The sequence below is a fragment of the Acartia tonsa genome, chromosome 5 (assembly GCF_053477335.1).
Source record: "Acartia tonsa isolate MP-2025a chromosome 5, ASM5347733v1, whole genome shotgun sequence".
Taxonomy (NCBI): Eukaryota; Metazoa; Arthropoda; class Copepoda; order Calanoida; family Acartiidae; genus Acartia; species Acartia tonsa.
Genome location: NC_137264.1, coordinates 13,706,724 through 13,731,581, shown reverse-complemented (window position 1 = coordinate 13,731,581; position 24,858 = coordinate 13,706,724). Strand labels below are relative to the sequence as shown.

Below are 24,858 nucleotides of genomic sequence, written 5' to 3'. Positions count from 1 at the left end.
ACGAACATTGTTTGCATTGAAGAAATATTTACATAGACGTTTATTTTGTTAAAATATTCCTATCCTAACTAAAGTTATGAAGGTTTATAGATTTTTTAAAAATAGGGTAGCTTCGCTCCTCCAAAACCGCCAGACGTACTTACCAAATGCACATTAGAAGTTAACAGGAGCAAAATTTATGTTATTTTTAAGTTAAAGCAAAAGAAATTACATCATTTCGTCAAATACAAGCTTTTTTATTGATGTTTACTTTTGTCTACCCTTAATGTCCCGTTTTTTGGCAAAAGATCCCACTGTGAGCTGTTTGACCGAAAGGTTAGGGTAACCCATTTCTGAATTCATTTGGCCATAAAGTTTCATTTGTATTTTGAGAAAATGTTTTATCTCTATTTCCCTGGCCATGACAGCCGTTCAAAGTCACTTGTATAAAAATGGCATAATAAAACAGCTGTTATTGTACTTACAGTTATAGCTGTTTTGGTAAGATGACAGGCCTAGCCAGCAACTCAACTGATATTGTCAGGACATTGAAACTTTTGGGATAGATTTGACCCCCCTAATGTTATTTTAACAGGTTCAACTATTCTTTACAATGTTTTAAAAAAGGATATATCTTATTATACAAAGTAGACAAGATTTTTTGTCTGTAGCTTAAGATTTTGATAATTACTGAAAAGATGGAGGTCTCCATTATAGGGAAGCTTGACATAAGTCCCACATGATTTTAGTCCATTATATTTTGGGACTTCAGTCTTGGGATAGTTTTAGGCTGGATTTGCCCTTTCTTCCTCTTTTAGAGCCCCTATACCTAGCGCAGCCGCTAGATATAATATATATATAAAGATTACAGCTATAATTTATATAACTACATTGAGGGGGTTAAAATATTAATTCCTTTAAAAAATATTTAATCCCTGATAGTTTTAATGCCGGACAAGAATGTTGGTTTTTCCGTTACTGGCCGTAAAATAATGATTATTTTAAATGTTACTGACCAATTTACACTCAATGACTCTGAACAGCCACTACGGCCAAGGAAATAGAGGTAAAATATTTGCTAAATATGCAAATGAATCATCATGACCCAATGCACCCACATGCACGTTAGGTCACATAGCTTTGCCGCACCATGCCGCAAAAAAACCTACAAAAATGTCAATTTTTGCCAATTTATGATAACTTTGATGTCAGCTGGCAGCCAAACTGCTGGTTGCACAGCCTTCGGCCGCATGTCTTTTGAACCAGCCTGGAGTGACTAAGAATCTATTAAAGTTGTACCTTTCCCATTCATAATGATAACACAATGTCTCATAGAAGAAAATTATATATGTAAAATTTAAAAAAATCACGCAACCTTTCCAATTTATATTTAATTTTACCACGTATTTTTCAAAATCTGTATCCCTTGGAAAACCTTAACAAAATTAAAAATCCTTTTGGGGGGTGAGTTTTTGGACCAACCATAACTCATACAGCTTGCGCATGCCTTAAAATTTTTTCATGGGTGTCATGCTTGAACACTTAATACACATTTCGATCCTAAGGGACATTTTTTCATCCGGTGGATCAGAACCGGTTCCCAGCTATACTGAAAAATTATGTCTAGCATCGTATTAAAACTAGTTTTCTACAAATATAAAAGTGTACAATCATTAGATTATAACCAGTTTTTTAGCCTATGCCTTTGGCACCTCGGGGCTAAGAAATAAGTTTTAATCTTATAATTATAATATACATTTTATATCCGCGGAAAGTTGTTTATAATACGATGCGAGAATTAACTATTAGGATTTCTTACCATAAGATTGGCAGCAGCATCCACAAAGTCCATGTGTAGAGTATCATCAGTTGAGAAGTCCAAGGGCTTGGGACATTTCTTGGGGCCTGACCAGAATGGGCTTCCAGAACTGGTTACCTAAAAATAAGAACTATTATATACAATTGAAGTAAAGCATTAAAAAAATATGTAAAAAAGAATGAATTATTCAAGAGATTAGTGCATAAGTGATAACAATTTTAGCAGAGTTTTAACAATAACAGGTTCAAACCATAGGCGGGCATACACCGGTTTCAAGTAGATGTCAGTTTTAATGAACACACTTTTAAAACCGGCCTCAAAATATAAATTAAAGGGGATTATATTATATTATCAAACGCTCTTTCAGAAAACCAAACCTTTGATTACACGACCTTTGTCCTACTTTTGAATAATTATGAGTTGCGACTGTTTTGGGCCAAGCCATTTCCTCTACTCTAAATATTGTCGCTAACCCGACATAGTTGCAGTAGGAACCACTTTTAACGTCTTTGGTTATGACGCGGTGTTTGGCCGGTGATTCGAACCTATCACCTTCCCGACGATGCTCTACATACCTGGTCTGGTGGGAAATTGTGAAGAAGTTGGGCAATCTGATTGTGGAACAATTCTTGCCATGTCAAACGGGCCCAAGCTACGCAATCCTAAAACAAAATTTTTTTGATCCATGCTATTAAAATTTTTCAAATCACACTATGCAAACATAATTCCTAATAAATCTTTAATATGTACCCCCCCCCCCCCCCACTAATTTCTTTTTTTAATATATATTTCTAGACCCTGTGGGGCTGTTATTTAACCAATACAAAGCTTTTTATATAACAATCAGAAATACATTGATCAAAAAGCTTTTGGTTCACTTTTCGTTCTTTCGAATATTCTACTAAGTAATGTTTTCACTTTTAAATCTAAATTTTATTTTTCAACAAATCTGAACTTACAAAAAACAACAACATAATTAAGAATTTGACTAATTTTTTGTTAAAAAAAAACAAAACCAACCTTAAAATCTGACGGTCTCTCTGAGATGAGAATTCTTTTAACAGTTTCTAATGTTTCAACAGGCTGAGCTCCAGGCAGAGTCAATGTCTTGTCTTTAAAGTTCTCGTCCTAGAAAAATAGAAGTTTTATGAAATAGCCTTTTAAAGAATAGTAGAAAATCCGGTTGATATATATTTGCTTATCATTTTAATGTTTTCTATCCAGAGCTGGATTCTTAAAAACTTATGCCTCACTAAAAATTCCCTTAGTGAGGCTCGCTAAAAATTTAGAGGGGATTTTAGTGAGGCAGTGAATCAAAAAAGTTTTTTAAGAATTCACCTCAGGAATACGGTGTAAACAACTAGCGAAATAAAACTATAATAATATTTTTGGGCAGATACAAAGGTCGTCTGTATCCAGGGGTGTATATTCTGCACAATATTTACTTTTTTTCCCCGGCTACAAATTTCTTTATTTCCCCCCCCCCCTAGTTTTTTCTCACAAAGTAGGGGGGAAAATGGAAAAATATTTAAAGAACTCTATATTTTATTTATTTTATCCCTCCTACCACACATTCTTTTAGTTTTTTTACCAAGGAGAGGGGGGGTGGAAATGGAAAAAATGTTTTCAGTTTTCTTAATTTTTACATTTTTTTCCCTCCAACCACTAATTTTTTATCCCCCCCCCCCCCCCTGAGCCGGGGATCCCATGTAGAATATACACCCCTGTCTGTATCAGAAGTATTGCCCGACAAAATCTTAAGTCAGCTAAATTACCAATTTAAAAAATTTATTCAGTTGTTAAAGATGTTTCCTATCCCTTAATATAACCCAGGGATCTTGAGGGATAAGACGTTAGATTAAAACATCCCAATAATGATAATCAGACAGAAAATCCCGTCTATAGGTCAGTAAGTTTGGAAAAAATTAGTGTAAAACCTATCAATCAAAATTAATTTACAGATTATTGTTAACTCCCTCCATCAAAAAATCTCTTATATCGTTTGCTATTATGTCTTTTTGGAAGTATTAAACACTGAGCAGATGTGATAATATGTAAAAGTGAACATTAATAAATTCTACCTCAATATATTGAGCTGCCGTGAGGGGAGCCTGTGTAAACTAATACTTACCTCAATATATTGAGCTGCCGTGAGGGGAGCCTGTGTAAACTAATCCTTACCTCAATATATTGAGCTGCCGTGAGGGGAGTCTGTGTAAACTAATCCTTACCTCAATTTTGAGCTGCCGTGAAGGTAGCCTGTGTAAACTAATCCTTACCTTAATATATTGAGCTGCCGTGAAGGGAACCTGTCTAAACTAATCCTTACCTCAATATATTGAGCTGCCGTGAGGGGCGCCTGTGTAAACTGTCCCTCAAACACGTCCCTGGCCCACTGCAGGGTGTGCTCAATGGCGTTGGGGAAGTTCTTCAGGGTGCAGATGGGGATAGACTTCTCTGGGGGGTCTTGGCTGGAGCTGTAGGACTCTGTCAGCTTAGGAATCACCACCTGGGTGTTGCCCTTGGTCCCCAGGGTACCGGATTCCAATAGTGGCTTGTTGTAATATACACATCTATACAAATACAGGATAGTATCAGGATGTTTGTCTGTAGCTTAAGACCTTGCCAACCGCTGGACCGATTTGGTTCTTCTCTTCAGAGAAGATCATTATGTGTCTAGGGAAAGTTTTTAACTATTTAGTCAGACTCAGATGGTACTTAAAACTCCCGATAAAATAGCCCCTGGACAAAATATCCCTCATCCCAGTTTAATGGTCGACTCTTCCCACTTTCCTTCAGTATTCCTAAAGGCCTCTTGGGGCTTAACCACTGTTCTTATATTAACTAATTTTTTAATAAAACAATTTCAGATTTACTTGGAATATGCCATTTTTATTAATCGGTTACCTTCTATCCATATAGGTACGCGCTTCGATGTTATCCAAGGCATTCGCCACGCCATCCAAATTATTGAAAAACTTGTCATTGAACACATTCTCCGTCTCACCCCCCACCCTCAGCTCCATGGAGGTGTAGTTGGCGTTGGGGTTCATCGCCTTGACAGCCTTCACAGCTGTCTGGGCCTTGTACTTCTGGATGTCAGCGTCGCGGAACAAGAACTGGCGATTCAGATTTGATCTGAAAAAAAAACTTGAGTAAATACAAAACGTTAAGAAAAAGAACCTAACATTATGGTTGTTTGTAAAAACATATAAAAATAAAGACCTTACTGTTTTGTTGATAGTTTAGGGATGTGAAACATTCAGAGTGAGAAGGAATACTTTTTTTGCTTCATGTCTGTCAAAATATCAGTAATTCGTGGCAGAAATTAGCATAATAACTTCTTGCCTCAGAAATAATATGTAGTTATTATCATTATCGAATTGTAAGATGAACAGTTTTCCGCGGATTAAAATGAATAATTGTGGAATCAGTGTTCATTTTAACGGCTCGAGATGAATTTTAAGGGGGGGGTTTTTAATGCAACCATCTCGTAATCAGTGAGCAAATGGCACTTAGAATTCGAATTTCGAGCTGAAATTTTGCATGGGTAATCCTTGGTAGGTCTATTTTCCCTAAATCGAACAAAAAGTTGGAAAAGTAACGGCTGGCGGCTGCAGCTCAGCCGTTTAGCCGTTTTTGGCCTATTTTTAGGGCATATTCATCATTATTTACGTAGGAATCAACTTTTTAAAACATAGTTTTGGTTTAATTCATATTAAATGATAGCAATAACCATTTTTTTTAATTTCTAGTACCAGCTGCTAAACGGCTAGAACCGGCTGAAAACGGCTGGGAGCGGCCAAGAGTATGAAGAGTAGATAGGGCTTGTGACATGTCTAGGGGTAGGTTTTTATGGGTGTTGAGCTCAAAAATACTACTAAAAATAGTGACGGCCAATCCATATGGCAGCTGGGTAACAGCTGCAGCTCAGCTGCGAGCGGCCAAGAGTAGAATGAGTAGATAGGGCTTGTGACGTGTCTAGGGGTAGGTTTTTATGGGTGCTGAGCTCAAAAATGCTACCAAAAATAGTGGCGGCCCATCCATGTGGCAGCTGGGTAACGGCGGCAGCTCAGCTGCGAGAGGCCAAGAGTAGAATGAGTACATAGGGCATGTGACATGTCAAGGGTTAGGTTTTTATGGGTGCTGAGCTCAAAAATACTACAAAAAATAGTGGCGGCCAATACATATGGCAGCTGGGTAACAGCTGCTGCTCAGCTGCGAGCGGTCAAGAGTAGAATGAGTAGATGGGGCTTATGACGTGTCTAGGGGTAGGTTTTTATGGGTGCTGAGTTCAAAAATGCTAACAAAAATAGTGGAGGCCCATCCACATGGCAGCTGTGTAATGGACGCAGCTCAGCTGTGAGAGGCCAAGAGTAGAATGAGTAGATAGGGCTTATGACATGTCTAGGGGTAGGTTTTTATGGGTGCTGAGCTCAAAAATGGTACCAAAAATAGTGGCGGCCAATCTATATGGTATCTGAGCAACAGCTGCAGCTCAGATGGGAGCGGCCAAGAGTAAAATGAGTACATAGGGCTTGTGACGTGTCTTGGGGTAAGTTTTTATAGGTACTGAGCTCAAAAATGCTCCCAAAAATAGTGGCGACCCATCCATATGGCAGCTGGGTAACGGCTGCAGCTCAGCTGGGGGAGGCTAAGAGTAGAATGAGTAGATAGGGCTTGTGGGCTGTAGCTGTTACCCATAAACATAGTTCTGGTTTAATTCATATTAAATGATAGCAATAACCATTTTTTAAATTTCTAGTACCATCTGCTAAACGGCTAGAACCGGCTGTAAACGGCTGAGAGCGGCCAAGAGTATGAAGAGTAGATAGGGCTTGTGACATGTCTAGGGGTAGGTTTCTATGGGTGCTGAGCTCAAAAATGCTACTAAAAATAGTGACGGCCAATCCATATGGCAGCTGGGTAACAGCTGCAGCTCAGCTGCGAGCGGCCAAGAGTAGAATGAGTAGATAGGGCTTGTGACGTGTCTAGGGGTAGGTTTTTATAGGTGCTGAGCTCAAAAATGCTAACAAAAATAGTGGAGGCCCATCCACATGGCAGCTGTGTAATGGACGCAGCTCAGCTGTGAGAGGCCAAGAGTAGAATGAGTAGATAGGGCTTATGACATGTCTAGGGGTAGGTTTTTATGGGTGCTGAGCTCAAAAATGGTACCAAAAATAGTGGCGGCCAATCTATATGGTATCTGAGCAACAGCTGCAGCTCAGATGGGAGCGGCCAAGAGTAAAATGAGTACATAGGGCTTGTGACGTGTCTTGGGGTAAGTTTTTATAGGAACTGAGCTCAAAAATGCTCCCAAAAATAGTGGCGACCCATCCATATGGCAGCTGGGTAACGGCTGCAGCTCAGCTGGGGGAGGCTAAGAGTAGAATGAGTAGATAGGGCTTGTGGGCTGTAGCTGTTACCCATAAACATAGTTCTGGTTTAATTCATATTAAATGATAGCAATAACCATTTTTTAAATTTCTAGTACCATCTGCTAAACGGCTAGAACCGGCTGTAAACGGCTGAGAGCGGCCAAGAGTATGAAGAGTAGATAGGGCTTGTGACATGTCTAGGGGTAGGTTTCTATGGGTGCTGAGCTCAAAAATGCTACTAAAAATAGTGACGGCCAATCCATATGGCAGCTGGGTAACAGCTGCAGCTCAGCTGCGAGCGGCCAAGAGTAGAATGAGTAGATAGGGCTTGTGACGTGTCTAGGGGTAGGTTTTTATAGGTGCTGAGCTCAAAAATGCTAACAAAAATAGTGGAGGCCCATCCACATGGCAGCTGTGTAATGGACGCAGCTCAGCTGGGTAACGGCCGCAGCTCAGACGAGATAGGCCAAGAGTAGAATGAGTACATGAGGCATGTAACGTGTCCAGGATTAGGTTTCTATGGGTGCTGAGCTCAAAAATGCTACTAAAAATAGTGACGGCCAATCCATATGGCAGCTGGGTAACAGCTGCTGCTCAGCTGCGAGCGGTCAAGAGTAGAATGAGTAGATGGGGCTTATGACGTGTCTAGGGGTAGGTTTTTATGGGTGCTGAGCTCAAAAATGCTAACAAAAATAGTGGAGGCCCATCCACATGGCAGCTGTGTAATGGACGCAGCTCAGCTGTGAGAGGCCAAGAGTAGAATGAGTAGATAGGGCTTGTGATGTGTCTTAGGGTAGGTTTTTATGAGTTCTGAGCTCAAAATGCTACCAAAAATAGTGGTGACCCATCCATGTGGCAGCTGGGTAACGGCGGCAGCTCAGCTGGGAGCAGCCGAAAGTAGAATGAGTACATAGGGCTTGTGACGTGTCCAGGGGTAGGTATTTATGAGTGCTGAGCTCAAAAATACTAACAATAATAGTGGCGGCTCATCCATATGGCAGCTGGGTAACAGCTACAGCCCACAAGGCCCTATCTACTCATTCTACTCTTAGCCTCCCCCAGCTGAGCTGCAGCCGTTACCCAGCTGCCATATGGATGGGTCGCCACTATTTTTGGGAGCATTTTTGAGCTCAGTACCTATAAAAACTTACCCCAAGACACGTCACAAGCCCTATGTACTCATTTTACTCTTGGCCGCTCCCATCTGAGCTGCAGCTGTTGCTCAGATACCATATAGATTGGCCGCCACTATTTTTGGTACCATTTTTGAGCTCAGCACCCATAAAAACCTACCCCTAGACATGTCATAAGCCCTATCTACTCTTCATACTCTTGGCCGCTCCCAGCCGTTTTCAGCCGGTTCTAGCCGTTTAGCAGCTGGTACTAGAAATTTAAAAAAATGGTTATTGCTATCATTAAATATGAATTAAACCAAAACTATGTTTTAAAAAGTTGATTCCTACGTAAATAATGATGAATTTGCCCTAAAAATAGGCCAAAAACGGCTAAACGGCTGAGCTGCAGCCGCCAGCCGTTACTTTTCCAACTTTTTGTTCGATTTAGGGAAAATAGACCTACCAAGGATTACCCATGCAAAATTTCAGCTCGAAATTCGAATTCTAAGTGCCATTTGCTCACTGATTACGAGATGGTTGCATTAAAAACCCCCCCTTATTTTACTTAATTTTTTGTGGAAAATTGTACGATACATGATTTTTCAGTTCAGCATTACTGAGATTGAATTTTATGCCTTGGATTTCAAAGCCATATCATATTGAGAAAAAAAAATAATATTAAAAAGCGTAACTACCTTTCAATCATGTCCATATCAGTGACACTGACATTACCGCCGCCACAGCCGAGACCAATCAGGGCAAAGTTCTTCAGCAGCTCACAGCCAATAGCACCGGCGCCCACAACAAACCATTTCTGTTGGCCGAGCTTCTCCTGGAAGTCCTTGCCGAACACAGCTATCTGGCCGTCATATCTGTAATGATAAGTATTAAATAAACATATCGTAACTATCTTTTGTTCAGATTTCGTAAAACGAATTGAACATGACAGGGAGCAAAAGACAATGGCCGATAAATTGATGAAAACCCCTGAAGATGATACAAAAAATTCCCCTTATGTAGATTACGATTATTGGTTGAAACGTTTGGACACTAGACACTAGACTTAATAAAAAACCCAAAGTCCCCTCCCTCCGGGTAAACTTGACCTATTATAAAAATACACAATTTAGAAATCTACTAAATTGGGAAGCCCAAAGACAATAAAACCTTTATTAATAGTCCTAGATATGTCCCCTCCTATTTACATCAATGTAAAGCTTTCTAAGACGTTTCTAAATAGTTCATTGAGTACAATATGATAAACAAAACCATACCTGGAGCCAATAGGCTTGCAGTTGTCCTCAGTGAGTGCTGATTTATCCTCTGGCAGACACTCCAGGGCATCAAAATATTTCCACTGATAAATTGGGGAAAATTTGCCACTGCTCGCCTTCATAACCTCCTGACCAACGATACCGCCTGAAAAAAAGGACATTTATCAGAGATCTAAAGGGATAAGACAATGGCCGATAAATTAATGTACATCCCTAATGATAAACAAAATTACTCCTTTTGTAGCGCCAGGTTAGTGGTTGAAACGTTTGCACATTCAATAATTCAATTAAAGTACCCTAAGTTGTATAGTAAGATATATAAGTTGGAAAGAATTTTAATGTTAGAGGGAGATTTGAAATCTGCATCCAATTTTAAGGATTCTTTTTTTTATAAAATTCGTTTTTTGTATAATTCTTTATCTAAAAGCGGAAATACAATTTAAGTTAATTAATTTTGACATCTGTGATTAGTGGATTGAAAATTATCTGCGCTCTGATTGGAGTCGTACATCATTCAACCAATTAGAGCGCAGGTAGTTTCAAATCCACCTATCCTATCGGTCAAAATTTATGAACTTTAATTGTATTTCCGCTATTAGGTAAAGAATTATACAAAAAACGAATTTTATAAAAATCCTTAAAATTTGATGCAGATTTTAAATCTCCCTTAAACATTAAAATTCCTTCCATCTTATATATCCTATTGTATAGCCAACGAATAAGAAAACGTTATTATAGAACTTTGGGGACTAGTGTAATAAACTGCCCATTGTTCACTCTCTGCGAGTTAAGTTAGCCATTGCCTTCGGTATCTCGGGATTAACAAAACTTAGTTTTAAACTTATAATTGTACATTTTTATAACCGTGAAAAGCTGTATATAATACAAAACGACTAAAACATAAACTTTTCAATAAATTATAAGATACAAAAAATTGAAATCCAACAAGTTAGCAACAAACGTACATAATTAGAAATGTCTTGCCCCAAATTTTACAAAAATCAACGAAAAGTCAGAATTTCTCAATGTGTGAGGTGAAACACACGCACATCTCAGGAGTAAAGAGATAAAATGATAACACAAAATTACCCCTAATGTAGTTGAAACATTTGGACAATCAGTAAACCAACCTATCGAAATTCATTAAGTTGTTAAGCCAACGAATAAGAAAATGTTATTATCAATCTTTGGGGACTTAATTGATTGAAGTCACTTGTAGTTTCAGGTTATTTTTCAACTTATCCCCTAACCTTTGAATTCAGATATCCTAGATACTAGGAGCTTGCCAATAAGTATATAGCAACAAAACAAAGTTTTCTCCATAAATTCTTATATTTATTTACTTTTTTGTTGTACTAATTCTCCAAATATAAAGTTTACTTATCCCTGAAAAAACGCGTCTAGATTCCTGAATGCAAATTCTTTTAACCCTTTTGAGCACATTCAGCTATAGGGAGAAATATTCGAATAATGATCTTGCAAATAATAACAGCTTTTACAGGAAATAAATGTATTAGTAGAGATATATATAACCCAAACAAATTCCTGAATCTAGTGGGGAGGACATTTTTCGTCTGCTAGTAAATTGCTTTTTGCGCTTTTGTATCGACTTGGCTGTGATTATATTTCCGAGCCTATTGGTTCATATTCAGAGACCCAATTAAAATCAGCACAGGGTCCTGTGGACATACAGTTATTTAACCCCTGCCCCCTTTAATCCAGTACTATAATATCAAGATAAAAATACATGACAAAAAACTTCTGAAGACCAACATGAAGTTTCACAGCTACTTGAGAAAGGGAGAGGTAGGTTTCGGTTAAAATCCGTAAAGGTGTGTGTTTTAAGGCTTAAAAATAGTAGTAGAACGATAATATTCACTAAATATGTGTATTTCTTATTGAAAATAACTATAGACAACCAGAAACCTACCTCTCTCTTAATCGTGTAACTTTAATATGCATGAAAAGAAAACTGGGAAAATTAAACAGTTCATTTTTTTACAGAATTAATTTCCCTGTCACTGTCCATATGTCACTTCATCATTTCCTAATCACATGAAAACAAGGATGAAATCATAAAATAGCATAACAGTTGTTTGTCCAGTAAAATCTAGTAAACCATTTAACAAACAATTCCGCTTTTTTTCAGGGAAGTTTAATATTTGTTATAACAGGTTTTTGATACATGAGTAACACACCCCTCAAATAATATTTTCTGTCAAATTGATTTTGGTTAATATACAAAAAGTAATTTTGGCATCAATTGAAATTTTTGAATTTTTTTCTACTGTATAAAAAGAACATATTTAAATCATTTGTTAGTAAATTTTAGATTTCATTTCTTTATCATATTTTAAGGAGAACTGCTAAAAACTAGTTATTTCAACAACAAAAATACGCAATTCTATCCCTTCCACAAGCTACTTGACCTAAACAATTTACTACATAAAATATTAGTCCTCAATTTTCGAAATACGAAAAGATAAAAAAACAGAAAGACATAAAATAGAAAGTAACAAACTTTAGCTATGTCGCTTATGTCATTAATCTACACATGACAAGATTTAAACAAGAAATGTATAGTTCGGTTGAATATACAAAGATTTCATTTTATTTTCATAATCTTAAATGTAATTTTTTTTTGTTGATACTAATAACAGCATAATAGATTAGAATAATAACAATAAAACCCTTTTGTCTCTTTTATGATAATTTTTCCCTTGCAATATTATATACTGTTATCATTTTCATAAAATAAGTAGGATGAGGGTTAACAGTAGGTTAAGATCTCAAAAATGCCTTAAACGAATAAGTTGTCTTTTTTAATAGAATCTTCATTTTGTTCCCAGAAATGTTTAAGGATATCAAATAACATGTAGGAGGGGTTAAATCACATTCAAAATAAAAGAATAGAAGTTATGTGTGATTTACCTCACCAAAATAGATAAGAGATAAAACCCCAAGTATTTTTAATTCTGATCAAGCATAACATGAGTAATATCTTGAGATTACATAAGACTCATTATCAATATCAAAACTTTGATAGACATGGTCTAGTGGTTTATATTAGATATACATATACTGCCAGGGTGTCGGAGCCGTTTAATTTTGATGTGGCTCCGGCTCCTACCTTAAAATTAATATATCAATTTTTGTTCATTATTGAATTTGATAAAATAAAATAAATAATATAAAATATTTTGCTTTTATTTGATTCAAGCTATATAAAAGTAGAAGGATGTGTGTCTATTTGTTAAGTAACAATAGTTTTTCAGTTTATTATAGGGAAATAGACCGTTGCCAAATTATATTATTACTTAAAAAATCATTTTTAGCTAATTTAGATTTGGAGCCGTTTTTAACGAAAAATTCGGGGGGGGGGGGGGGGGGGGGGGTTTACAAAATTGAAAAAAAAATTTTAAGAGGATAACGCCTAAATTTTTTTTTTAATTATTATAATACGATACGATATATAACTTATTTCATTTTATTTTTCAGCTTATAATTTTTTTTTTACATAATCATGATAAAATAAAATGCAAGTATGGGAAACATAAATTGTAAATTCCCATGTTAATTTGTCTGTACCTTAGTTCTGGATATTTGATTCATAACAAGTTTCATAACGTAATGTGAATATTTAGTTATGTCACAAGTAGCGCAGCTTTTTTGTATTTCAATGTTTTTGTTAAAGAGCTTCTTTGGTTAAATTCAAATCTTTCTTACATAAAAGTAACAGGATGTCTATGTTAGTCTGTCTGTATATTTATACTACAGAATTTAGCTAACCGCTGAACCGATATGATTCTCCTTTACAGTTCAGCTTCGCATAGGTGCTGAGAAGTTTTGTAACTATCTTTTGTGGGAGGGTCCAACGACCATACAAAGAGAAAGCACCCCTAGAAGAAAATGCTAGCCTTCCTATACCCTAGAGACCTCTAGTATTTAATATAGAGATAAAATAAACTAACTAAATTCACATTTATGGATTCATTCCTTCTTGTACCCAAATGAAATCAAACTGTATACTTAATTCAACAAGAATAATTCTGTGTTTAAGTAGCGCAGCAATAACAATAATTTTATTTTATAAAGTGGTAAGAATTTTTTGTCTGTAGCTTGAAATTTCGACAACTACTGAACCGATTGAATTCTCCATTTTAATGATGCTTTTTGAAGGTCCCTGAATGGTTTTAGGCTATTTTATTTTAGTCTAGGGACGATTTTAGACTACTTTTCTGCTCCCTTCTTACCCCTTCATAGATGCTAGATGATAGGGGCGCAGTTTGGTTTTAGGCTATTTCCCTACATTTCTTTCTTCTCCGAATATAAAGCTCTTATATGCTAGAAACGCAGCCGCTAGAACTTGTTTAAAAGTAACTTACTTTAACCAACTTGTAAACAGACATAAAAGCGTACATACCCAATTTTAGATAAACTACACGACTTAAATTTCCGAAAAATGCGTCAAAATATGCGAAGGGGTTATATGATAAAATCATCATGTCAATTAAGACAGATATAATCATAACTAGAATCAATTCAGACGGATTTCCTGACGTCAGCAAATGCTGGGGGTTACACTTTTTGCGTTTATTCGTGATCGTTCATCCAGCAGGAAAGGGAGGGAAAAATGTAAGGGAAAGGCTCATCATTTTAGTCAGCTGCGAGCATCACTTTATTGGAGTAAATAAAATTCTGGTGCAACATCCAAGAAATAATATTTCGATTTTTGTACGTTGCTAAATTGCTTTCTTAAAATTGTTTTCAACATATATTGTCAATTTGCGTAAAAGGGGCGGGGAGTATAAGATATCTTGTGATCAACAAATTGTTACCTAAGGCGGCACACATAGGATTGAGATCACCCTGCGAGATCTTGGCAAACTGAGCCAGGTACGCCTCATCAGCCTCGCATGTTACGGAGTCAGGGAACATTTCCTGAATATTAATACATTTTTGGTTTCCGCTCAGCAAGGCAGATTAAATGTGAAAACTGACAAACTCAGATGAGAGGAATCTAAAAAATATCCAATATCTGACGTTGAAGTATCTGTATAATAAAGTGTATAAGTATATTTAGAAACTTACAGGAACTTAAAATTCATTTAAACCCTGTTGTGCGCGGGTATTTTGGGATCTTAATTGAAGTTAATATAAAAAACTTATTTTTGACTGATGAATTTTCAGTTATTGATGCTTTAAAAAACAAAAGTTAGCATTATGGAAAAGATTACACACACAAAAAAATATTACCTTGGCAAGTGCTACAAATGCTTGGGCGTCGGTCTCACTCCAAGGGGCGGGGGTCTTGCCGTGAGCGGCGATATAGCTGAAATATTAAAATGGTCAATTACAGTTATACCAAGGTTTCATGTAAATGGTATAATGTTTAGAGTGATGCAATATAAAACTAAAGAAACAAAAAAGAGAATAAAATAATCAAAATCCTTATTATACGGGATGCTAAATATCAACATAATAACATTTAACGACGTAATTACAGACATCCCCTAATTGTTAATGTTAAATGAATATTATTTCCAGTATTGCTTCGAAATCGATTAATTTCAGGTGGATTTGTACAGACTTGCAGCCATACTGAAAAATTATGTATAGCATCGTATTATATTTAGTTTTCTACGAATATAGAAAAGTACAATCTTAGTTTTATTAGCCCTTACCTTAAACATATCGGGGCTAAAAAAAACTGGTTTTAATCTTATTGTACATTCTTATATCCGCGGAAACTGTTACAAAACTCCTCAAGGTCAATTAACAACTAGCAACTGATTTTATTTACCTGTGGAGAGTTTGATAGCAGACATGTAGCTTGGCGGGGGAATCGAACTTGGCGAAGTCGGTGATGACAAATTCTGGCTCCTTCATCGAGTCCTCCAAGTTCTTGAAACTTACTATCTTAGGCTTCTTCACCTAATAATAAATATTTGTTTATGATTCTGTTCAGAAAAAAAGAATGGGAGGGGGGGGGGATTTACCATTAAGAAGTTGATGTTAGGATGCTCATCTTGACACTGAAAATTCTCTATCCTATACCCTTGCTTTCATTCAATTGTAGTAACATAGAGAACAAATTAAAACTGATTGTGACAAAGAGACAAAAAAGAAGTTTTTTTAATGTTAAGTTTATCAAACTTTTTTATCACAAAAATATAAAGAAGATTTGTCAGAGGATCCGAAAAAAAAACAAAGGATTCAATATCTTCCAGAAGACTAGAAAATCTTGTATACTTTTAGGTTTCCCCCCATATAATATAAGAAAGGCAGTTCGACAAAGTTAGTTATAGATAAGTAATAGGGACTAGGACCTGCGTTCTAAAGAAGAAAAAAAAACCGAATTTTCCCCTTTCAAAAGGGTAAAGAGGGACGTTACGGACTGACAAAGTAAGTTACAGATAAGTAAAAGGGACACAAACCTGTGTTGCAACTCCGCCAGAAACATAATCTGAAAATGCCGATGTGTCCCCGATGGAGAATGTGTAAGGACCGGTAACATTCACTTCAAATTCCAAACCGTTTAACTCCTCCATACCCTTGACCTCAGAAAACCTGAGGAAAAATAAAAAATTAAGAATGGATTTTGGAATTTTTTCAATTGGTATACTAGGGATTCCAATAAAATTAGGGTTGGCAATGTAAGAATCCGAATCCGTTCCAAAAATTTGACGCATTGCCATCCCTAAATAAAATATTAATATATTTTCTAAAAGGGTTTCGAAACCGATTAATATATGCTGGATTAGAACCGGTTCACAGCGTAAATTTAGTATCACAAGACAATTTTCCATGAATAATAAACTAAAACTCATAAGATTAATACCAGATAAATTAAAAAGGTAATATACTTAGATTTTGGTTCAGTAAATTATTTTTTAGAAAGAATATGTTGTATTAAGAACACATCTTATTCATACCTATATAAGTTGATATTTTTGGATAAAATTTCGTCGTTCTTTCTAATCCTTTAAAATATTGGACAAATGACAACTGTAAAATTGTTAGGCAAATAGTTGTTACAGGATTATCTATGGACATCTTTTTCTCTAAAAATATTTACTTACTTGACAAAGTCTCCAGTCTCGAAGCCATGCCTGTGCTCGTCCAGACACGTTACCACTCCCTTTTCCTCCTTGCCGACACTGGCGATCATGGCAGACAACGGCTGGTTACCGTCCGTGTCCACAACCGTAAAACTGGAGCCGAAATCGTTAAATACCTAAAATGAGTGAAAATTCTGAGAATGGAAAAGGGGTTATTTTTCAGATTAATTTTCTTTTTATTGGAAGAACTAATCGTACACAGGACATTTGACCGAAAACTGTAAAATAAGGGAAATGGAAGTTTGAGATACTTAGGACGACACACACATATAATGACTCTACTATTCTATTATACAAAATAGCAAGGTTCTTTTTTTCTGAAGCTTAGGATTATAAGTACAACTAAACTGATAATTCCTACTTTTTAGAAATCTTCCTGGAAGTCCTGCATTTGTTTTGGGCTATTTTATTTTTAGATTTAGGTCTTTAAGCTTTTTTTTACATAACCCTTGAATGTTAATGGCGCTAAGTAGTAATACATTCCAAAAATATATTATTAAGCGATTGTTGGGTTATATCTTGTAAAATTCTATCAAAAGGGACCAAGATACAATATTTAACGCAAAACCGGTTTTTATCTTACAGAAATGATGCAAAAGAATCATCACCTGAGCATAAAGACCTCTGACATCGGCAACAATGAAGGCAATACCGGCCTCGTGGGTGATATTGTTCACCCTTCTCTGTTCCTCCAGGGTGGCGTTGGTCAAGACGACCACGCTGTGCTCCTTGATCAAGCTCTCACTTAACTCACCAGTTTTCTGGAAATAGATTCATTATAGAGTAGCTGCACTACTTCTAACATTAAAAAAAGTAAATATTAAATATGAACAGGTTAAAAAGTGCATGACGTTTTCTTATTCGTTAGATTAACTGTAAGGACTTCTTTGAATTTTGATTAGTTCGTTTAATATGTCCTAACGTGCCAACAAACAATTGTTATCTACCAAGCGGGTAATATTATGTATCATCATTGGGGATGTAAATCAATTTATCGCCCATTATTGTCTTATCCCTTTAGATACCTGCTAATATATACTAATCTCAGCTTAAACAAATCTTATAAATACAGGGTGCGGCACATAAATCGAGACATTTTGTAATTTTTAAAGAAATGAACATAAAATCGTCAATTTTAACGATTTTATTTAATTTTAAAAACTGGGAAGCAAATTAGGTATATGACTAGTAGATTAAAATCGCCGCCAACCTCAATCACCGCCTCTACCGGCCTCTTCAACCGCCGGCAGGTCCAGGTCAAAATGTACCTGTCCAAGCTGGCGTAGTTCTCCTTGATAGTGGCAATGAGGGAGGTCTTTGTGATATGGGCACGTCTATTGGTACATGCTTCAAAGTAGCCCTAGACCCAAAAGTCCATTGAATTAAGATCGGGCTGCTGGGAGGCCACATTTCCTTAGGAACATGAGTAACCGCCAAATTGACAAAATCCATGTTTTTGCTCTCATTTGGGCTAGGATTTAGCTACAGTGGACTTTAAGTACTCAAAATGCTTGTCTCGATGAGCTTAAGACACACACAAAATTTTGGGTCAAATTTCCAACTCCTTCCCTGTCGGGCCTTACTGTTTGTGATTTCTTAAGGCTCAAAATCTTGAAAAATCGACCTCATTTCGGCTAGGATTGAGCTAAAATGAATTTAAAAACGGCAAAATGTGTGTCTCAATGAGCCTAAGACACCCACAAAATTTGGGGTCAAGATTCCAACTCCCTCCCTGTCGGACCCTACGTCATTACCTAAGCTTTCTATAGTGGGGTCAAACGTCCTGATTGGTCAAGTAGTTTTCGCGCCATGGCCGTTTAAAAAATGTCTCGATTTATGTGCCGCACCCTGTATGTTATCGAACAAGGAAAACAACACCCAAAAAAATATAGTCAATCTATTTATTCATCTCCAATGACAAAAACATTCATTTATTAGAAAAAAAAGATTTTTAGACAAAATAAATGAAATTAAGATACTTACAACGTGCATGTTGACATATTTGTTGAGTTCTGAGACCTTGGCGAAGCAAGCCTCTGCCCTGTTCTTACCCACGTCCTCTTCAGTCAGGTAGAACTGTGAGCTCAAATCTGACATCTCTACATTCCCCTGTGCAGATAAAATTGTTTTAATAAAGGGGATGGGCGGGTGTGACACTTTTGGATACCAAAACTAAAAGACAAAGTAACTTAACAAAAAAAGTTACAGCACTGAAATATGGAATGCCAATTGGAGAAATGTGGAACTGTGTTTAATTGCCTAATTTGGCGAAAACAATTTTGGCGGAAAATTGCGGTTTTCGGCGATAGGGGCGGTTCCGCCGCTGTTTCTTCTCAGTTCCACATTGTTCCTATTTAACGCGACTGCTGTTTCAAATTTAAGTGTTGTAAGTTATTGTAACTCTTTGTTTAAATTGAGTTCCTTTGACTTTTTTTTTTAAAAAGTGTCACTTAATTAAGAAATTGTCTTATTTAATTTATTTCTTTGCTGTTGTGTTTACTATAGTATTATCATGAATACGGATGAGATGCAAAGATATGTGAATTGTACTGATACCCAAACCCATCGTTTTATTAAAATTGTTGGTTCAAACTAGTTAGTTTAATATTTTCAACTAATAATTTCAATCTACTGAAAGGGTTTTTGTTAATCATCATTGGGGAATTGATATGTGTGTCAATTTATCATCTCTTGTCTTATACCTGATCGTGGATTGTGACTCTCTTAACACCGCCAAGGATCACATTCTTAGCGATCTCAATGCCAAGTCCCTTCATCCCAGAGATCAAAATATTAGATTTTTGCATCTTCTCCATAGCTTCTTTGCCTAGCAAAAAAATATATTTTGTTAAAAAATAGATTTTAAAACTTTCAATAAAAATATATAAATAGATATGTTTCGTGACTTAAAATATCTTATTCGTAATTTCTAAATGTAGAAAATAAAATAAAATTCAACTAAACTTTTAAATCATTAACATTTCTAAAAAAATAGACTATAAATAAAAAACTGGATCGTTTAATTTTGAATGAACCAAAGTGCCGTAAACATTATTTCAATAAGGGGGGGGGGGAAGTTCTGACACATTTGCGTAAACGGTGAGTATAGGCTTTATCTTTGGACTGAGAGGATAGGTTATTAGGGATAAAATCATTCTTATATCATGAATTTCCCCCAGATTTAAGATTTTTTGGATAGGCCTCCAGGTTCCGGAGCTCCAGGCCTCCAGGTGGTCTCTGTACAGGTAAAAATGAAAAAAAAAAAAAAAATTTTTTAAAGTTAAAAATCAACTTATAAAACAAAATATGCATATTTTTTCTTCAAATATGTGAATAATATTAAAAAAGTTGCATATTTTGTTTTATAAGTTGACCTGTAACTTAAAAAAAAATCTTTTTTTCCAATTTTACCTGTACAGAGAGGACCAGGAGGCCTGGAGCTCCGGAACCTGGAGGCCTATCCAAAAAATCTTAAATCTGGGGGAAATTCATCATATAAGAATGATTTTATCCCTAATAACCTATCCTCTCAGTCCAAAGATAAAGCCTATACTCACCGTTTACGCAAAAGTGTCAGAACTCCCCCCCCCCCCCTTAAATCTGAATGGCCCTTAAAAACCTTACAGGACCTAACCTAAAGAAAAATCCTAAAATCCCTTAGAAATTAGGATGAAATTAGAGAGGAGGAAATAATACCTAAAATATTACTGAAAACTTTTTTCCAAGTAGGTATTCTTTTAACCCCTCCCACATTTTTTTCTAGTTTTTTTTCCCCCCCAAGAGGGGGAAAATGTTTTCAGAACTCTTCATTTTATTATTTTTTTCTATCTCCCACATATCTTTTATCCCCCCCCCCTTATAGGATCCCATGCAGAATATACATCCCCGAATAACACTTACCCAAAACAAAGAGCTGTCTGGAGTAAAGCCCCTCATCAATCCCACCGCTGCCGTTTGCATCACCGTTCATGGCGTTTCCGTTAGAGCCGTTGGTAGCCATTGTTCCTGAATAAAGAAAAATTATTAATTATAGGATATTTCCAGATGTAAAAAATTAAAAATTCCCTTTTTTATTTAGGTGTTTGTTTTTTAAACTGCACTGTAGAGACCCCCTCCCATTATTTTGAAATTTATTATAGGAGGGGGGGGGGGGGGTCATGTATTGGTTAACTTTAGGTTATCTTGTAGGTTATATTAAAAATATGGTAGCTATCTACCCCCCCACCTTAAGTTATATTAAAAATAGGGTAGCTATCTCCCCCCCCCCGTACCCCTTATTATCATTTAGAGGAGGGATGGAATAGAAGCATATTGATAAAAAAAAAGTTCAATCAGAAAATTACAACTCACCGTTGCCGTTTGCTTGTAAAGTTTTGGATTCTTTGGCTTCTGACTCGATCCCGATTGAATCTATAATAAAAAATTGTTAGAATAAGTCAGAAAAAATTGAGAAATTTTTTTTAAACGGTTGAAACGGCTATAAGCTTCAATTCTATTAGAGTAACGAGCAAACTTTTAGAAAAACCACCGTTTTGGAGATCCTTTACAATCCTTTAGTGAAAAGAATACATTACAAAAATTTAAATTGGTGCAAAAGGTTGGTAAATAGGTAATTTCATAATGTAACCAAATGAAGAAAATCAAAGGTCGCGATGCAAATACCTGTTCTATGCATAGATATAAGCTTAAATATGCAATTTTAGCTTTCTAGAAGCATTCTTAGTGGTAGAAGGTGATTTTGCATTTTTGTGCCAATACGCGAATTATCTAAAACATCGAGGTTCTTGGTTACCCGTCTTTAATCTGCACTAAAGTCATTATAGACTATAAGTTCAAATGGTAACTGCCTTTCATTCTTCTTGCCATTTCTAAAAAGCTAAAGAGCTTCCATCTAGCCCTTCTGTGAGTTGAGATCTGAAAAAAGTAGAACCGAGGCTCCATTGAAGGATTGAAACTATGTATAGAGAGCTCGAATAGTCTATCTTTCAACCTGCCTGCTGGGGCATAGGAGCTCTTAATCCCGCTACAGTTGGGCTAGAATGGTGTTCAAGGTGTTTGAGAAAGGTCTTATTGTGAGTAGGAGATAACATTAAAGGATGCCTAGTATAAAAAAAAAGACTTTAGAGTTCGCACCCTGAAGACAGGTAACAAAAAATTCAATGTTTCACCTTCGCCTTAAGTTTTGACTTTGCCAGGTCTGCCAGGGGAGCTAAATTAGACCAATCTTTGATGTTAATGTGTCTATAGAGAGCTATTATCATCTTTCCAAGACAGTTAATTTAGACATAATTATTCATATAACAGTAAAGTATGATTTAGAAAGCGTAGCAACTCTATAAATGTTACCAGAATGTCCGTATATCCATTTTTATGTGACGTAAATATCCTTTTTATCTGATTTTTGGAATACTGATTCCTATTACAACAAGGTACAATTCTATAAGTAAAACATGTTTATAATCAAGTTCTAAAAATGTAAGTATGTCCTTAAACAGTATCCTGTATTTAAGCAGTTTTGCAACAATTTACTTACTATTTTTTCAACTTATACATTTGTATTCTGCTTATTCAATTCTGACACTCAACAAGTGTTAATGTTTGTTTGTCCTACCAGTTTGAAGCTTCGCATTTATGGTTGTTGTAATCCTTGTTTGATGAAAATTTGCCATAATTGGCCATTTTCGGTTTTTTTTGTAAGAATTGCTGTAAAACGCTTCAAAATTGAAATATCTTTAAAAAAGGAATACAGATACCAATGGATAAATGTCTTAGTACATACTAACTGTCATACTCTATCTCTTACAGTGAGGTCATACCATGTCGCCAAGTGAAGTCATTAGAGGGTCAGTTTTAGTGGTCTTAGGTAAAATATCTGACCCAGCATATTACCCTGACAACAAAAACACCTTTGGAAGTGATTTGTACACCTAGAACTGATTCTATGGCCATTGGCCAATATACTAACACAATAATTACCAAAATCCAAGAATCTTTAAATTTTCTCAGTTCTCGACTTTAATGTCACCTTTGATGTTGTTTCAGAATATATGTTCAAATGGTACCTCCTAGTAGAATCCAATGCCATTTTTAAAATGCTAAAGAACATTTTTCTAGCTCATCTGTGGCCAATTTTAGAGTTATTGTCTTAAAAACTAGGTTGAAAGGTCGAAATTTTTCCGTTCTCTATATATGACTTTAGAGTAGAAAGGGATCCTTGGTTTTACTTTTTTAGATCTCAGCCCACAGATGGGCCAGAAAGACGTTCTTTTTCTTTTTAGAAATGGCAAGGCAAATGAAAGGCAGTTACCGTTTGAACTTATAGTCTAAAATGATATAAGAGTGCCCTCAGGACAGCCTAAAGACCGGTAACCAATAACCTCAATGTTCAGATTTAGAGATTCATACTTCGCGTATTTTCAAAAAATCTTTATTTCACCTTCTACCACTTAGAATCAAGATAGAACCAAAAAAATTCATATTATTGCTTATTTTCATGTATAGAACAGGTATTTGAACCGCGACCAAAAAATTTTTTTTTTGAAATTACCTATAATGGTAAATAAAGATATCCTTAACGTTAAAATAGTGGTTGCGCCCCTAGCATCTTCAAAGGGTTAAGAAGTGAGCAGAAAAGTAGCCTAAAACCGTCCCAAGACTTAAATCTAAATAAAATAGCCTAATACCATCCAGGGACCTATGTGGAGCCTTCTAAAAAGTGCAAACTCAATTAGTTCTATAGTTAAACTCAAGCTTCAGACAAAAAACCTTGATACTCCTATTATATTATAGGATAGCTTAAAACTAAAAATTCTTTTATTAAAAAAGGAAACCTATTTTCACATAAATACCTTTTCTTACAGAAAAAAACTATGTATAGTCTAAAGTAACTTTTAATAACTTCAATTGCTCACTTTTATATAAATTCACAACATTCAAATCACTAATTTATCATTCAGAGATAAATTATCACAATAATAGATAAGTTATCAGTATTTAAACGAAGAATAAAGTCACATATTATATCTTATTACAGCTTAATGAACAAATTATGAACCTTTTATCAGCTGTTTAAGCCGGGAATGATAAGCATAAAATGACACAATTTTGTGTTAAACAAAGGGTAGGTAAAAAATGAGTCTAGCCGTAGGTAGAGAGAGAAAAGTAGGGAAAGCAACTTTCACTAACAAAAATAAATCCACAAAAAGTTGTAAAAAAATGTTATGAATGGGGGCAAAAACGCCGCTATAGATCAGAGATATGTTTTAGTTGAAGATAAGCGTTTATGTAAGCAATATCTTTCATATAAAGTTTTATTAATTACATTTTTAAAAATAAGTTATTACCTATTTGAAAAAAAGTACGAAAATATATGAGAAAATAAAATACTAAAACGATTTTTCAGAACTAAAAAGGTTTTTAATTAAAAAAAAGAACATAATCATTATTTTTAACCTATAATACCAAACGATTGATCATTTATCTTAAACTTTATAAAACCTTAATTTTTGGCTTTCAAAAAATTTAATTATCACCTGAATTAACTTTGCGCTTTTTGTTTGGCGGCGACTTTTCGGCGGATACTTTCTGCGGGTGCCAGGAATCAGCGGACATCTGAGACTAAACAAATGCCACGGCAAAACCGACGGTTCATCAATTCAATTTTGTAACACACAAATTTCGCTTTGCGACACAAATTTATTTACTATTACTTTTTTTTATAAAACTTTGGGTACTAAAAAACGCCAATTTTTTGCAAAGTTTTCGGCGAAAACAGAGGGCGAAAAACTTGCAAGAAGTTTGGCTACTCACAAAGGCGATTGTTGTAATGAGAATGTGAAATAGTTTAGCAGTCAGTCACACTCCGCTCACACACACACACGCTCGCTCAGCAAGGAAGGAAAGGATTGCTCAGGCTGGCTGTGTCTACACACATACACACACACCCACACACGGCAAAGTGGCCAAAAAAAGGGAGGTGGGGAAGTGAAAGGGTAAAAAAGGGGTATGGGAGAGAAGGTAAACAGCTGATTGTGTGTGTGTGTGTGTGGGCTTCAGTGAAGAGACAGACAAAACAGGGTTGCCGTTGAAAGACAGCAATAGACAGTTTCCGCTGATATTAAAGTACAATTGTAAGATTAATACCAGTTTTGTTAACTGGTATCAATCTATATA

General features: G+C 35.8%; 2 protein-coding genes across 2 annotated transcripts in view; one reads left to right on the top strand and one right to left on the bottom strand.

Annotated features, from left to right (window-relative positions):
• Positions 1–24,858, top strand: part of LOC145318814 (polypyrimidine tract-binding protein 2-like) — a 148,627-nt gene that overhangs the window by 14,663 nt on the left and 109,106 nt on the right. The gene's annotated exons all lie outside the window — the stretch shown is intronic.
• The window catches only part of Uba1 (ubiquitin-like activating enzyme 1), a 41,570-nt gene that overhangs the window by 15,746 nt on the left and 966 nt on the right, over positions 1–24,858 (bottom strand). Inside the window, exons 2-19 of the mRNA XM_080160399.1 lie at positions 24,219–24,303; positions 21,037–21,096; positions 20,587–20,691; positions 19,389–19,513; positions 18,670–18,795; positions 17,295–17,447; positions 16,648–16,802; positions 16,003–16,135; positions 15,369–15,499; positions 14,822–14,897; positions 14,404–14,506; positions 9,566–9,710; positions 8,987–9,163; positions 4,706–4,936; positions 4,128–4,371; positions 2,819–2,926; positions 2,374–2,460; positions 1,799–1,915 (exon numbers count right to left, since the gene is read on the bottom strand). Coding sequence (XP_080016525.1) covers positions 1,799–1,915; positions 2,374–2,460; positions 2,819–2,926; positions 4,128–4,371; positions 4,706–4,936; positions 8,987–9,163; positions 9,566–9,710; positions 14,404–14,506; positions 14,822–14,897; positions 15,369–15,499; positions 16,003–16,135; positions 16,648–16,802; positions 17,295–17,447; positions 18,670–18,795; positions 19,389–19,513; positions 20,587–20,691; positions 21,037–21,096; positions 24,219–24,303 — 2,361 coding nt within the window. The remainder of the gene's footprint in view (positions 1–1,798; positions 1,916–2,373; positions 2,461–2,818; positions 2,927–4,127; positions 4,372–4,705; positions 4,937–8,986; positions 9,164–9,565; positions 9,711–14,403; positions 14,507–14,821; positions 14,898–15,368; positions 15,500–16,002; positions 16,136–16,647; positions 16,803–17,294; positions 17,448–18,669; positions 18,796–19,388; positions 19,514–20,586; positions 20,692–21,036; positions 21,097–24,218; positions 24,304–24,858) is intronic.